The following is a 13,759-nucleotide window of genomic DNA, read 5'->3' as shown; positions in this document are numbered from 1 at the left end:
CGTGGCTTTGGCTTGCAAGAGGTTTTGAATCGGCTGCCTTGGTTTCAGATCTCAGCAATGCCACTTGTAATCTGTCCCCTTGAGAAATTCGCTGGATCTTTCTACCCTCAGTTTCCCCACTCCAGAAAGTGGGGAGATTTGGGTGATGCTCGGTCCTTAAGAAGTGGCTCAGATCCCCCTTCTGCAACCTGAGTGCTCCCTCCCCTGCTAATGACTTCTCCAGCCCCACTTCCTCCCCATACTGAAGACACATTACTGGGCCAGGGGTGCAGAATAAAGCGGCTCGGAGGAAGACTCAGTGTAGAAATACATAGCACTTCCACACATCCTGCCAGCTACGCGTGGCCCCAAGGAAGATGAGGCTACAGGTGAGAGTGGGGTAAGTCAGAGCTTGCAGATCCAGCTGCTGGGAGAAATGTGGAGATGGGGCTGGATGCAAGGGAGGCCGCGGTTTGGAGATGTGGGAGGCGGTGCCTGATGGTGCCGCCAGGGGGCGCACTGCACCAAGTCAAATTCCAGGTCGGCGTCTGTGAGTGGCTCTGCCCCAGCCCTTCCTGGAAGAGGTCAGCTTCCCCGGGATACATTTCCTGAGCTGAAGCTGTTTCAGGCTCTTAGCAGGCCAAGGACAACGGCCATCAACGCATCATCCCCAGAGGCACTGAGGAGCCAGTGAGCCTGGAATCTGGCTGATGATGTTCAGCCCAGGGCAGCTTCCTCCTGGTCCTGCCGGCCTCCCCTGCTCGCTTGTCACATGGGGGATCTGGGGGCAGGGCCAAGGCCAAGGCCCCAGTGAGAAGAGGAGGCAGGGAGCCCCGAGCGCTCCCTCCAGGCGGTGCCCTGAGGAAGGATCCCCAGGCAGGATCCCCGCAGCAGAGACAGAGGTGTCCGGCTCCCCGTACCAGGTGAGCAGACCCCAGTGGGGCAACACCCAGGCAGCTTTCCTGGGAGCCAGGCCCACCCCCACCTGCCAGGGTCCATATGCCCACACTGTGATGGGGTGCTCATTACCCCGTGCTCACACGGGGCGCAGCTGGGGGCCCTGTGGGAGATGAATGAGGAGCCATAGGGTAAACACGTGGCTAGGCCAGTCTGGGACAACAGCAGCCGTCTTCCCATGCTTGAGGGATGAGGCCGCAGGGAACAGAGCAACCTGGGTTTGAACCCGCACCCCCACCGTGTTAAACTGTGTGACTGGGAGTGGCTCACAAGTCCACTGTAATACTCAGCTCAGATGCTGTCGGGTGAGGGTGTTTGGTCCACCATCGGCACCTACTAAGTGCTAGCTGACGTTATTGACCATGCCTGCGGTGTGGTGATGCCAATTGCAGGGCAGCATGTCCTAAGTCCAGGCAGACTGGTGTTTCTAGCAGAGCAGTGCCCCCACAGTGAATGTGTCCCGTGCCAGCCGCTCCTGGCTGAGTCATCCCCAGCTTGCTGTCCACGACTGCTCTTCACAGTGCTGTTTGGCAGGCCCAGGAGCGTTGCCCCAGTTGTGCTGAGCCTAGCTTAGACACGAAGGTGTGGTCTGCCCTTAAATACCACTGCAAAGAAAGGTGGGTGACGGGAAGGCAAGGACTGGGGTGGGGGATTGGAGACCAGTTTTCTGGTCCCTCTGCCCCTGAGTTTGCTTTCTTACAGCTGATAGGCCGAGCCCACCATACCTGCCCTTCCATCCATGTGCTCCCCAAAGTAGATGCCTACTCCCTGGGGCCTTGGCATCCCCACTACAGGCTGAGGTCAGCGAAGGTCAGTGCTCTAACCAGAGCCCTCCTGGCATCAGTATGCCCTCCCCCGCCCATACATACACACACACACACACACACACACACACACACACACACACACTCCATCCCCCCCGCCCAGGTAGTGGGGCCAGTGAGGGGCAGAGACCTGCCCAGGGCACACCCGGGACAGAGGCCCAGCTCACTGTCTCCCAGGGTGGCCTCTTTGCTCTGTAACAGCAGAGCTGAGCTTGGGTTGTAGACCTGGCCAGGAGAAGGATAGGGCCTAGGAAAGAAAGTAGGGCAATCAACATGTCCAAAGGGAAGAGCTAACATTGTCACACACACACACACACACACACACACACACACACGCACGCACACATGCACGCACGCATGTACACCTTTGGGGGTCAGTCTCATTTATCTTACCCTTAGAGAAACTTGCAGTGGGCATTGTATTTTTGGAGCCCTCCTCCCCTCCGCTTTGTCTTAGTTCCCTGGCATCTATTCTAGCATCTCCCTCTTTCTTATACCAGCCCAGATGCCTGTGGAAGCCAACTCCACCCAGCTCCTAAGACGAATCCAGGTTGCTTTAGCCAATCAGTACATCTCATTACCCAGCCATCAGGATTGGTTTAGGGAGAGATCGGTTGCCCAATCAAGGCCATAAGGCAAGAGAAGATATTTGGGAGAGTAGGGGGGGAAGCTTCCTAAAACTTATGAGAGAGACACTACCAGAAAAGTTTTTTCTTCCTGTTAGACATGAAGGAGAAAGTATTTGCTCCTGAAGCTGGTTTCCAGCATTTTTTAATAATAAGGCAACCTCTTGATTAGGATGAAGCAGACACCCCAGGAAGCAAACAGAAGAACTGGGGGGCGGGGGACAGACTTGGTTGACATTGTCAAGCTGCTGGATCCAGCCATGCCTGAAGCCCATGTGTGAGGACTTTCCCACTAAAAGAGCTAATAAATCTCTCCTTATGTTTTAAGCGAATTTTAATTCTTTTGTTTGTTTGTTTCTAGCAACTGAAAGTTTCTTACCTGATTATCCTCTTTTTACCAAAAATAAAATGAATACCCAGAAGGTAGAAATATAGGGTTGCCAGATAAAATACAGAACACCCAGTTAAATCTGAATTTCAGATCAACAATGAATACCTTTATAATAGATGTTATGTCCCATGCATTATTGGGAACACACTTATACTAAAAATGTAACTGAGCATTCCATATTTTTGTTTGCTAAAACTGATAATCCTGTTTTAGGAGCACGTCCAAATTTATACTACTATAAAAGGAAAACCCTGGACATGAATGTGGAGTTTTAAATTCTAAAGCTCCTACTACACCAGGTCATGGGACAGGCTCCTTCCTCTCACTCCCCATTCCCCTTTGTCACCCTCCCACTCCTGTATGCTTAGAGAATGCGGAGAAATGTCACTCTAGGTCCCTAATGATCCCCAAAGTCTGTCCTAGCTCCAAGGTTCTCGGACTTGACTCTCCACCCCTCCATTTTTTGTGGCTCTGGCTCCATGTCTGCTGTGTATTTGGGGGCTCCATCTCTTTGCACTTTGCACTGCCTTCCCTTTGCAAGACAAACCACTGTTCGTGTGGGCCCAAGGACATGGCAACATCTATGGTTTGGGGCTTTGCTGTTCTCTTCAAGCAGTTAGGCTGTCACCCTCAGGCTTCTGCTCCCAACTGCCCCTGTGACTCCGGAGGCACAGTCCTCTGTACTGTCTCTCTGCTCCACGCAGAGAACACCAGCAGCACAGATGTCCCCTGATGGCGCAGGCCTGGAGCAGAACGCCACGGCCCCCACACAGCCTGCTGACTGAGTGCTGTTCAGCGTCCTGAGTCCCTGCTTTCCCACAGCCTGCAGCCAGGGGTGAAAGGATCCAACCTCCGTAAGCATTGGCGATGCTTGTTTCATCTGTGTAACAGTGGTTGGTTCTGTAATCACAAAGGCGGTACAAGTTCAACACAGCAGAGGCAGGGGAGAAAGGAGATCAGGAAGGTGGTGGGGAGAACATTCTGGGTGTGTCCTCCCAACGGTTGCTCCTCACCTCTGTAAACTCCCTAGTACATGTTTAAGTTGGGTAACTCTGCCCCCTTGGAATTGCCTTTCCCTTATGTTGCCATAACCGCTGTGTCAGTGATGTTGATGGCTGCATAAACGTCACTTGGCTGTTTCATAACTGGGATGTTTCTTTTTGATTTTCCACAACTATAAATTATGCAATAATGATGCTGAATTTCCAGCAATGGAATGAGAAGCTGAGCTGTTAGCAGCCAGTGGACCAGAGTAAGGGTCTGCCACTGGGTGCTACAGGGCTCTGTCTTTCCATCTGGGGGTGGGGACAGTGTCCCCAATCTCCCTACTAACAGGACTGCCGTACACACAAGACGAGCATTATATATGGCATCTGGAAATCATGCTGTAGGTTTGCAGGTTGCCGCTGGTGCCTGTTTTCACAGCTGTCTGGAAAGCACAGCCCCTTCTAAATCGGTCAGTTCGTTGAAAAGACCAAGCATAGCATCTGACATATGTGGAGGGCATTGCCATTGCACCCCCACTGTCTCGTAGATGCTGCATTTATGCTGAGAGGTCACTGTCATCACTGTTCCCATTTCACAGACCGGAGGAACTGTGACTTTCACAGAGCAGAGGCCCCACGAGTTGCCCAAGGCCTTTCCAAGATCCCTGGGTGCGTCTACATTTAAGGGACCAGCTCCCCACAGCGAGGCTTCTTATTTGAAATCCAAGAAAACACCAGATAAAGGGCATTCTAAATATATTTATTTTCTATAGATGCTGATCTCCTGTTACTGGAAAACAGGAATTAGCTTGTCTGCTTGAGGATGTGGTTGGTTCTTTATAAAAACGATACACAAGAAATTTGTACATAGACTGCCAGCTTCATTATGCTGCCGACAGCTTCCAGCAAAAGAAGAACGTTTGCAGCCAGATATTTTGGTAAGAATTTTATTTTATTCCGTGTGAAGTATGATTTGCTCGCGGCTTCTCATTTGAGGGAGGGGCCACGCGAGGCCACCCAAAAGAGCCGTCTTGGTTTTGTGGGCTGATAGCACCAAGGGGCACCTGGTTGGGCCCAGGCGCTGGCCAATGGCACAGCCCTCAGCTCTGAATTAGGAAGCTGCTCCGTGTCTGCCTGAAAAAGTAGAGGCTTCCTTCAATGTGATCACCACTGTTGAGGGGCCTGTGCTCCAGTGACTCAGGGCTCTGAGGACATTCAGAGACCTTGGGTGCCTGAGACAAGTCCTTCTTGGGGCAGCCTGTACTTCCTAAAGCTGCTTGCTCTGCCCTGCTTGGAAGCAGTCCAGCCAGGCAGTTAATTCAGAAACAGTGAGAACGGGTCAGTAGCCCCCCACATAGTGCCCAGGAGGTAAACAAAGTCGGACGACCGTCTGGATGGGTCCATGCAGGTACTGGCTGGCTGGGTCACACAGGTATTGGTTGTGTGGTTGTACAACAGTGTTTCATGCTCTCTGGATCTGGGCACCTGCGGATGATGGCTGAAATCCCAGATGCTAGTGGGAGAAAGTCAGTGGTCCTCAACACGGCTGTGCATTCGAATCATAAAGGAGCTTTTGAAAATCCCCAGGTACTTTTAAATACTACTGGAGATTTGGGCAATACTTGGAGCTTGGTCTGGGTGGGTCCCAGACATCAACTTATTTTTCAATTCCCAGGTGAACCTAATGTTCAAACAGGGCCAGGAACCTCCAGACCGAGCCCAGGGCAGCCTCCAACTGCACACGGCAGCCTTTGGTGAGGTCTGAGCGGGTATCTGGAGGGTGAGGCTCAAGCTCTATGTTCATTAGCCAGGTCACCTGGATCCAACTCTAGGCTGGACACGTCTCAGGGTGTTAAACCTCTCTGGACCACCCTTCCCACAGTAGGGGTGGGAGCAGCTGGGATTGGCCTTTAACTCTGTTCAGTCCTAATGTATTGGGTATCTGTCAAATCTCTAGATATTTTCCTCTGAGCTGGGTTTATAGCATCATCTGGTTTGAACAGAAAACTCACTTGCTTTTGTGGAAGGTTCCAGCCACCAGATTTCCATGTCTCGTGGCTTCAGGGTACAGATGACAATCCTTTAAGAAAAAGACAAATGAGACATTGCACAAGATACCTGGATTTAAAGAGTGTGATTAGATTACTCCCCTCTCTCTCCTCTCCCCTCTCTCTTCTCCTTTTTCCCCTCTACCCCCTCCCCTCTCCCCTTTCCTCTTCCCTCTCTTCTCCCCCCATCTCCCCTCTATTGGAGATTATTGGGAACTTGAGCTTGTTTTTAAGTGAAAATTTCAGGGAATTAGGGCAAATGGAACATTCTTTGGAGTTAAATTGTACTGCCCTACTTCACTTCACTTTGCCTACAGTTTTGTCAAGCCCAGGACCTTGCAACAGGAAGTCAGAGGCCAGCCAGCACAGGTCTGGATTTCTCGCTCAGGAGCCTGGTGCTGAAACTGTTACCCAGCCATGGGCACCCTTGGCGCCATTACTTGTAGGCTTTTCCTGCAGCCCTATCCTGCCCATTCAGACCAGCTGTGGCCTCTGCTCACCAGCTTCCCAGACTCCTGCTCACTGTCCTGCCTGACTGTCTCCCAAGAGCTGGCAGCTTCTCCCTGTAGCTGACCCTCCTGGGTGCTCCCCACCATGAAGCCACTGTGTGGCTGAATCATAGTGGGGAGAAAGATGGTGGCCTCTTGCCAGAGTGTCCAGATGAAGGAGAAGGCAGCTCTCAATCCAACCTTTCCTATAGGCCCCCAACTTCCTGGCCCACAAGCTAAGCTTCAGGACCCACGCAGGGGGCATCCTCCATCACCACCCTCCCCTGTGCCTCCCCAACACTGTGGCTGGGCTCACTTGGCCTGTCTCCGGAGCATAGCCTCTCCTCCCTGCTGTGGATGGCAGTGGTGTGAGGGGACCACGAGAACCCAGGGAAGGAGGCAAGAGTGTGTCCTGGGAGAATAGAAGAGTCAGAATGAGGAGAATTGACGTAGTAGGAAGAGGGGTGGTGGTTGACAGAGTGGAAAGGTAGGTTGGTGTCATGTTAAGAAATTGAGACTCTCTCATGAGCAATAGGAGCTGTAGCAAGTTGTAAGCATACGACTGATCGGGTCAGAACTGCTTATGGGAAGAAGGACCAGCAGCAGGCTGTGAAGTCCACTCGCAACCTCTCCGTTGGTCTTGTTGATCCTGCCATTGGCCCCTCCATCTCCTCTCAATATTACAGCTGGAATAAGGCTCTTCAAACCTAAAGCTGATTAGATCTGTCACTGGCTCAACACATCCCAGCCGATTCCCAGGCCACTGGCTCCTGCATCAGCCCACATTACCCATCACGCCATCTGCTTGTCCGTCCACCGCTCATTATCCCTCAGGTGTGCCATTTTAAGGAGAACTGCTAATTCAGTGCCAATCCGTACATTCACAGTGTCGTACAGCAATGCCGGCCTCCTTGCTATTCCTCAGGTGTGCCAGGCTTTGCATGTTTTCTGCCCTCTCTCCCACAGGTATCTACATGGCTCACAAACTCGCTCCTTCAGACTTTTACTCAAATGCCATCTTCTTTTGAGGCTTTCACTGACTGCCTGTCTGTGTCCCAATGGGATATAGGTTACACAATAACTGGGTCAGAGGTAACCTGCCCATCATAGTGACTCAAAGACCCAGGCGGACGGAACAACCATTGTGTCAAGCGGTGCTGGTGGCCAGGCCAGAGGGCAAAGGGAGAGACTGAGCTCTAGAAGCGTTTCATATCAGTGATTAAATCCTTGGCCGGGAAGTCACACAAGTCACACACCATTCACCACTCATTGCCCCAGCTACCCACCAGGGGGCCAGGAAGTAGCCCTGTCACAGGCTTAGGAGAGGATTGAAGTAGTTGGCAAACTACACCAATGACTGCACTAATTACAACCCCACCCCAACTCTCCTATCCTTCTTTCCTGCCTTATTTTTCTTCATAGTATTTGTTATTGTCTCATACACTTACATATTTTAACAGCTTTATTGAGGTGTGAATTACATATGATAAAATTCAGCCATTCTAAGTATACAAGTCAATGATTTTTTAGTAAATTTATAGAGTTGTACAACCATCACCATAATCCAGCTTTAGGACATTTGTGTCATCTGGAAACATTCCCTCATGCTATTGAAATTAATTCCCACTCCTACCTGCAGCCCGAGGAAAACATGGATTGGTCTCCTGTATCTATAAATTTGCTTTTTCTGGACATTTTATATAAGTGGAATCACATAGTGTGTACTCATCTGCATCAGGCTTCTTTCATTTAGCTAAGATTTCTTTTTTTTTTCCCTTCAAAATTATGTTTTAACTTCAATCTTTTATTAAAGATCTTTATTAAAATATAGCTAACATACAATATTATATAAGCTTCAGGAGTACGCCTTAGTTATTCAACATTTACATACCTAAAGAAGCGATGATCATAGTCCAGCAACCACCACAATATTATTGACAATATTCCCCGTGCTTCACATTACATTCCCAAGACTTACTTGTTTTATACCTGGAAATTTAAACCTCATTCCCCTTCACCTTTTTCCTCCCTCTTTTAATTTTTCAATGACAATTGACATTCAAAATTATTTTATATTAATTTTGGGTGTACAGCATAGTGGTTACACATTTATGTAATTTAAGCAGTGATCCCCTGACTAGTCTAGTACCCACCTGGCACTATACATAGTTATTTCTGTATCATTGACTATATCCCCTGTGCTTTACTTTACATCCCCATGACCGCTTTCTAACTACCAATTTGTACTTCTTAATGCCTTCATCTTTTGTACCCTGTCCCCCAACCCCCTTCCCATCTATCACCGTGATAAATCCAATCCCCATCTGACACCATACATAGTTATTACAATATTATTGACTGTATTCTTATGCTATACCCTACATCCCCATGACTACTTTGTAACAACCAATTTGTACTTCTTAATGCCTTCCCTTTTTCACCCAGCCCCAACCCACCCTCCACTCTGGCAACTATCAAAATGTTCTCTGTATCTATGAGTTTGTTTCTGTTTTGTTTGTTTATTTATTTTGTTCTTTAGATTCCACATATAAGTGAAATCACATCGCATCTGTCTTTCTCTATCTGACATACTCTACTCAGCACAATACCCTCCAGGTCCATCCATGCCACTGCAGATGGCAAGAACCCATTCCCTTCCCTGGCTGAGCATTACTCCATTGTGTGTATATGTACCACCTCCTCTTTATCCATTCTTCAATCAACAGACACCCAGGCTGCGTCCACATCTTGGCCATTGTAAACAATGCTGCAATGAACTTATGGATGCACATATCTCTTCGAAGTAGCATTTTGGGTTTCTTTGGCTAAATACCCAGAAATGGGATTACTGTGTCTTTCTTGGTCTCCTGTTATAGCCTTTGGTTTAAAGTCTTTTTTGTCTGATGTAAGTATTGCTACCCCAGCTTCATTTTTTTTCCATTTTCATGAAACATCTTTTTATCATCCCTTTACTCTTAGTTTGTGTGTGTCTTTTGATCTGAAGTAAGTGTCTTGTAGGCAACATATGTAAGCATCTTGTTTTCTTATCCATTCAGCCACCCTATCTTTTGATTGGAGCATTTAATCCTCTTACACTTAAAGTAATTGTTGATAGATATGTAGTTATTGCCATTTAATATTTCATATTTTGATTTTTGTTTTTGTTGTTGTTGTCTTAAAGAAGTCTCTCTAACATTTGTTGTAATATTGGTTTGGTGGTGAGGAATTCCTTCAGCTTTTTCTTGTCTGGGAAGTTCTTTATCTGTCCTTTGATTCTATGTGATAGCTTTGCTGGGTAGAGTAATTTTGGTTGTAGGTCCTTGCTTTTCATCACTTTGTATATTTCCTGCCACTCCCTCTGGCCTGCAAACTTTCTGTTGAGAAATCAGCTGATAGTTTTATGGGAGATCCCTTATACGTAACTAACTGCTTTTCTTTTGCTGCTTTTAGGAGTCTCTCTTTGTCTTTAACCTTTGGTATTTTAATTGTGATGTGTCTTGGTGTGGGCCTCTTTGGGTTCATCTTGTTTGGGACTCTCTGCACTTCCTGGGCTTGTATGTATAGTTCCTTCACCAGGTTAGGGAACTTTTCAGTCATTATTTCTTCAAATACGTTTTCAATTCCTTGTTCTCTCTCTTCTCCTTCTGGTACCTCTTTGATGTGACTGGTGGTATGATTGATGTTGCCTCAGAGGCCCCTTATTCTCTCCTCATTTTTTGGGATTCTTTTTTCTTTTTCCTGTTCTGATTGGGTGTTTTCTGCTACCTTATCTTCTAAATTGCTGATTCAGTCTTGTGCTTAATCTAATCTACTGTAGATTCCCTATAATGTGTTCATCATTTTCGTTGTTTAATTTTTTATTTCTGACTGATTCTTTTTTATGTTTTCTATCTCCATTTTTATGTTTCCTATCTCTTTGTTGAAGTTTTCCCTGAGATCTCAAGCAACCTTATAACTAGTGTTTGGAAGTCTATATCTGATTTATGGCTTGTCTCCATTTTGTTTAGTACTTTTTCTAGAGCTTTGTTCTGTTCTTTCATTTGGGACATGTTTCTTTGTCTTCCCATTTTAGTTACCTCCCTGTGCTTGTTTCTGTGTACTAGGTAGGGCTGCTATGCCTCTCGGTCTGAGTAGAGTGGCCTTATGTAGTAGGTGTGCTGTGGGTCCCAGTGATGCAGTCTCCCTGGTCCCCTGAGCTGGGTGCTCCAGTTGTGTCCCTTGTGTGGGTTGTATGTGCCATTCTGTTGTAGTTGAGCCTTGACTGCTGTTTGCACATCAACGGGAGGGACTCACCACAGGCTGATTTGTTGTGAGGACTGACTGTGACTACAGTGGAGGAGCTGTGGTGCAGAGGCTGACCGTACCGAGCGGGGTTCGCTATCGCAAGGCTCTGGTGCCTGCACAGTCTGTCCTTTGGGTGTGCCATCCTTGGAGGTGGCTGGGTGATGCTCTGACCCAGTCCAAAGCTGGCCATTGGTCCTGCCAGTGCTGGCCTCCTGGGAGAGGATCTGCTGCAGGCCAAGTTCAGCCGCAGTCTGTGCCCTGACCAGGGCCACCTGGCATGAGCCACAAAGCAGTCCAGAGATGGCCACTGCCTGCACTGTACTTGGAGTTGCCTTAGAGGCCAAGCCATGAACCAAGGCCGGCTGTCACTAGTACCAGGCTTAGGGGGCTGCTCAACCAGAAATACGGGACATGCTGTAGCTAAATGCTGCTTGTTTGGGTTTTATGAAACTTTGAGAGATTTTAGGAAACTCCACAGCATGAGTCAGGCAGGCCATTTATATGGAAAAGCCACTGGAAGTGGCTTGGGTGTGCCTGAAAGTTAGGTGGGGTGTGGTCTCAGGGAATAACTAGGGTGGGGCAGACAAAAGGTGATAGCCAGTTTAATGGAGACTCAGATATGGCATCAGCGTTCCTCTGCACACAAGCTTCCGCCAGCTCCTCCATGCAGGAGAAAGCTGCCCCTCCAGCCCTCAACCTAAAGACAGACAACTCAGTTCTTCCCCATATGTCCCTGGCTCTGCCACCCCAGAACTGGAGCTCAGAGTGAATGATTCCATCAATGATAAGCCTATGTGTGGGCCCCTTAAGAGAGTACCTAGGACTAAAGCCTCCCTTTATCTCACTCAGCCACAATTCCACTGGTTGTCACAGCCAGTTATGGGGACTCGTCTCCCTGGCACTGAAACCTTGGTCTGGGGAGCCTGGTGTGATGCTGGAACCTCTTGCTCCTCCGTGAGGGACCGCCACAGCCAGGATATCCCTCCCAATTTTTAATAGTCTCACACAGGTTTGGGACCAGCCTGTTCCCAAACCTGCCTCGAAGTGGCTTCTGTACTCATATGTCCATAGTTGCAGGGCTTTGATTCAGCTAGACTTCAGGAGATTCTCAATGATGGTTAGTCAGTAGTTTAGTTGTAATTAATGTGGCCCTGAGAGCAGGTGAGCACTGTGTTTACCTACTCCACCATCTGCAAAAGCATAAGATTTCTGAGGCTCATTCATGTTCTCATGTATATCAGTAGTTTGTTCAATTTTAGCGAAATAATACTCCGTTGTATGGATGTGCATTTTGTTTATTCACTCACCAGTTGATTTACAGTTTTATGGCCTAGTATATGGTTTATCCTGAAGAATGGTCCACATGTGCATGAAAATAATGTATATTCTGCAGTCATTGTAAGGAGTGTCATATATATGTTAGGTCAAATTCATTGGTAGTATTGTCCAAGCATTTTGTATCATTGCTAATATTCTGTCTAGTTGTTCTATCAATTATTGATACTGGAATATTGAACTCTCTAACTCTTATTATTCAATTGTCTGGTGGCAGTTTTTGCTTTATGTGTTTTGAAGCTGTCTTGTTTTTATATATTTATAATTATTATAGCTTCCTGATGTAGTCACTCTTTTATCATTGTGAAATATCCCTTTTTGTTGTAATGTTTTTTTTCCTTAATGTCTATTTTATTTTATATTAGCATAGCCAGTTCCAGCTGTCTTAAGTTTACAGTTGCACGGTATATCTTTTTTCATCCTTTTCCTTTCAGTGGTCATTGAATCTTCATTGTGTTTCATTGTGTCATTGAATCTTCAGTGTATCTCTCACAGACAGCATATAACTGGCTCTTGCTATTTCATGAAGGTAATCTTAGCCTTCTGATTGGCATATTTAGATCATTCACATTTAATGTAATTATTAATATGGTTGGCTTTACATTTGCTATTTTGTAATTTGTTTTCTATATGTCTCTTCTATTTTTGTTCCTCTGTTCCCCTTTTACTATCATCTTTGTATTCAATATTTTGTACTGTACAATTTAACTTTTTATTGATTTTTTTACTGTATTTTTGTTTTATTTAATTAATGTTGCTTCTAGGGATTACAAGATGCATTTTATCTTAATCTACTTCAGATTAATACTTAATTCCAGTTAAATATAGAAACTGCCCCATGTGTTATTATTCTCGTGTATATATTATATCTATATATTATAAATTCCCAAACCACTGTTATAATTGTTGCTTTATACCCATTTATGCCTTTTTTTTTAAGAGTTTATTTTATTGGGGAAGGGTAACAGGACTTTTATTGGGGGACAGTGTGTACTTCCAGGCCTTTTTCCAAGTCAAGTTGTCCTTTCGATCTTAGTTGTGGAGGGTGCCGTTTAGCTTCAAGTTGTTGTCCTTTCAGTCTTAGTTGTCGAGGGTGCAGCTTAGCTCCAGGTCCAGTTGCCATTTCTAGTTGCAGGGGGCACAGCCCACCATCCCTTGCGGGAGTCAAACCGGCAACCTTGTGGTTGAGAGGACGGGCTCCAACCAACTGAGCCATCTGGGAGCTCAGTGGCAGCTCAGTTCAAGGTGCCCTGTTCAATCTTAGTTGCAGGGGGCGCTGCCCACCATCCCTTGTGGGATTCGAGGAATTGAACTGGCAACCTTGTGGTTGAGAGCCCGCGCTCCAACCAACTGAGCCATCCGGGAGCTCAGCGGCAGCTCAGCTCAAGGTGCCGTGTTCAATCTTAGTTGCAGGGGGCGCTGCCCACCATCCCTTGTGGGATTCGAGGAATTGAACTGGCAACCTTGTGGTTGAGAGCCCACGCTCCAACCAACAGAGCCATCTGGGAGGCAGCTCAGCTCAAGGTGCCCTGTTCAATCTTAGTTGCAGGGGGCGGAGCCCACCATCCCTTGCGGGACTCGAGGAGTTGAACCGGCAACCTTGTGGTTGAGAGTCCACTGGCCCATGTGGGAATCGAACCGGCAGCCTTTGGAGTCAGGAGCACGGAGCTGTAACCGCCTGAGCCACCGGGCCGGCCCCCCCATTTATGCTTTTAAAAGATGTTCAGCAAATAAATGAGAAAAATATATACAGTCATGCACTGCATAACAACATTTTTGTCAATGATGGACTATGTATACAACAGTGGTCTCATAGGATTTTAATGGAGCTGAAAAATTCT

General features: G+C 47.3%; 1 protein-coding gene across 2 annotated transcripts in view; it reads left to right on the top strand.

The window, feature by feature from the left end:
- Window positions 1–600: 600 nt before the first annotated feature.
- ARHGAP22 (Rho GTPase activating protein 22) overlaps window positions 601–13,759 on the top strand; it is a 212,290-nt gene continuing 199,131 nt past the window's right edge. Inside the window, exons 1-2 of one of the 2 annotated variants that reach the window (XM_019730133.3) lie at window positions 601–902; window positions 4,537–4,701. In XM_019730133.3, the coding sequence (XP_019585692.2) occupies window positions 4,650–4,701 (52 nt within the window). In that variant the 5' untranslated portion in view covers window positions 601–902; window positions 4,537–4,649. The remainder of the gene's footprint in view (window positions 903–4,536; window positions 4,702–13,759) is intronic. The other variant, XM_019730136.3, reaches the window with a different exon arrangement.

The sequence above is a fragment of the Rhinolophus sinicus genome, chromosome 15 (assembly GCF_057876585.1).
Source record: "Rhinolophus sinicus isolate RSI-liver-muscle chromosome 15, RSI-T2T, whole genome shotgun sequence".
NCBI lineage: Eukaryota > Metazoa > Chordata > Mammalia > Chiroptera > Rhinolophidae > Rhinolophus > Rhinolophus sinicus.
The sequence above is the reverse complement of the archived record's forward strand: the minus strand, read 5'-3'. Positions and strand labels throughout refer to the sequence as shown.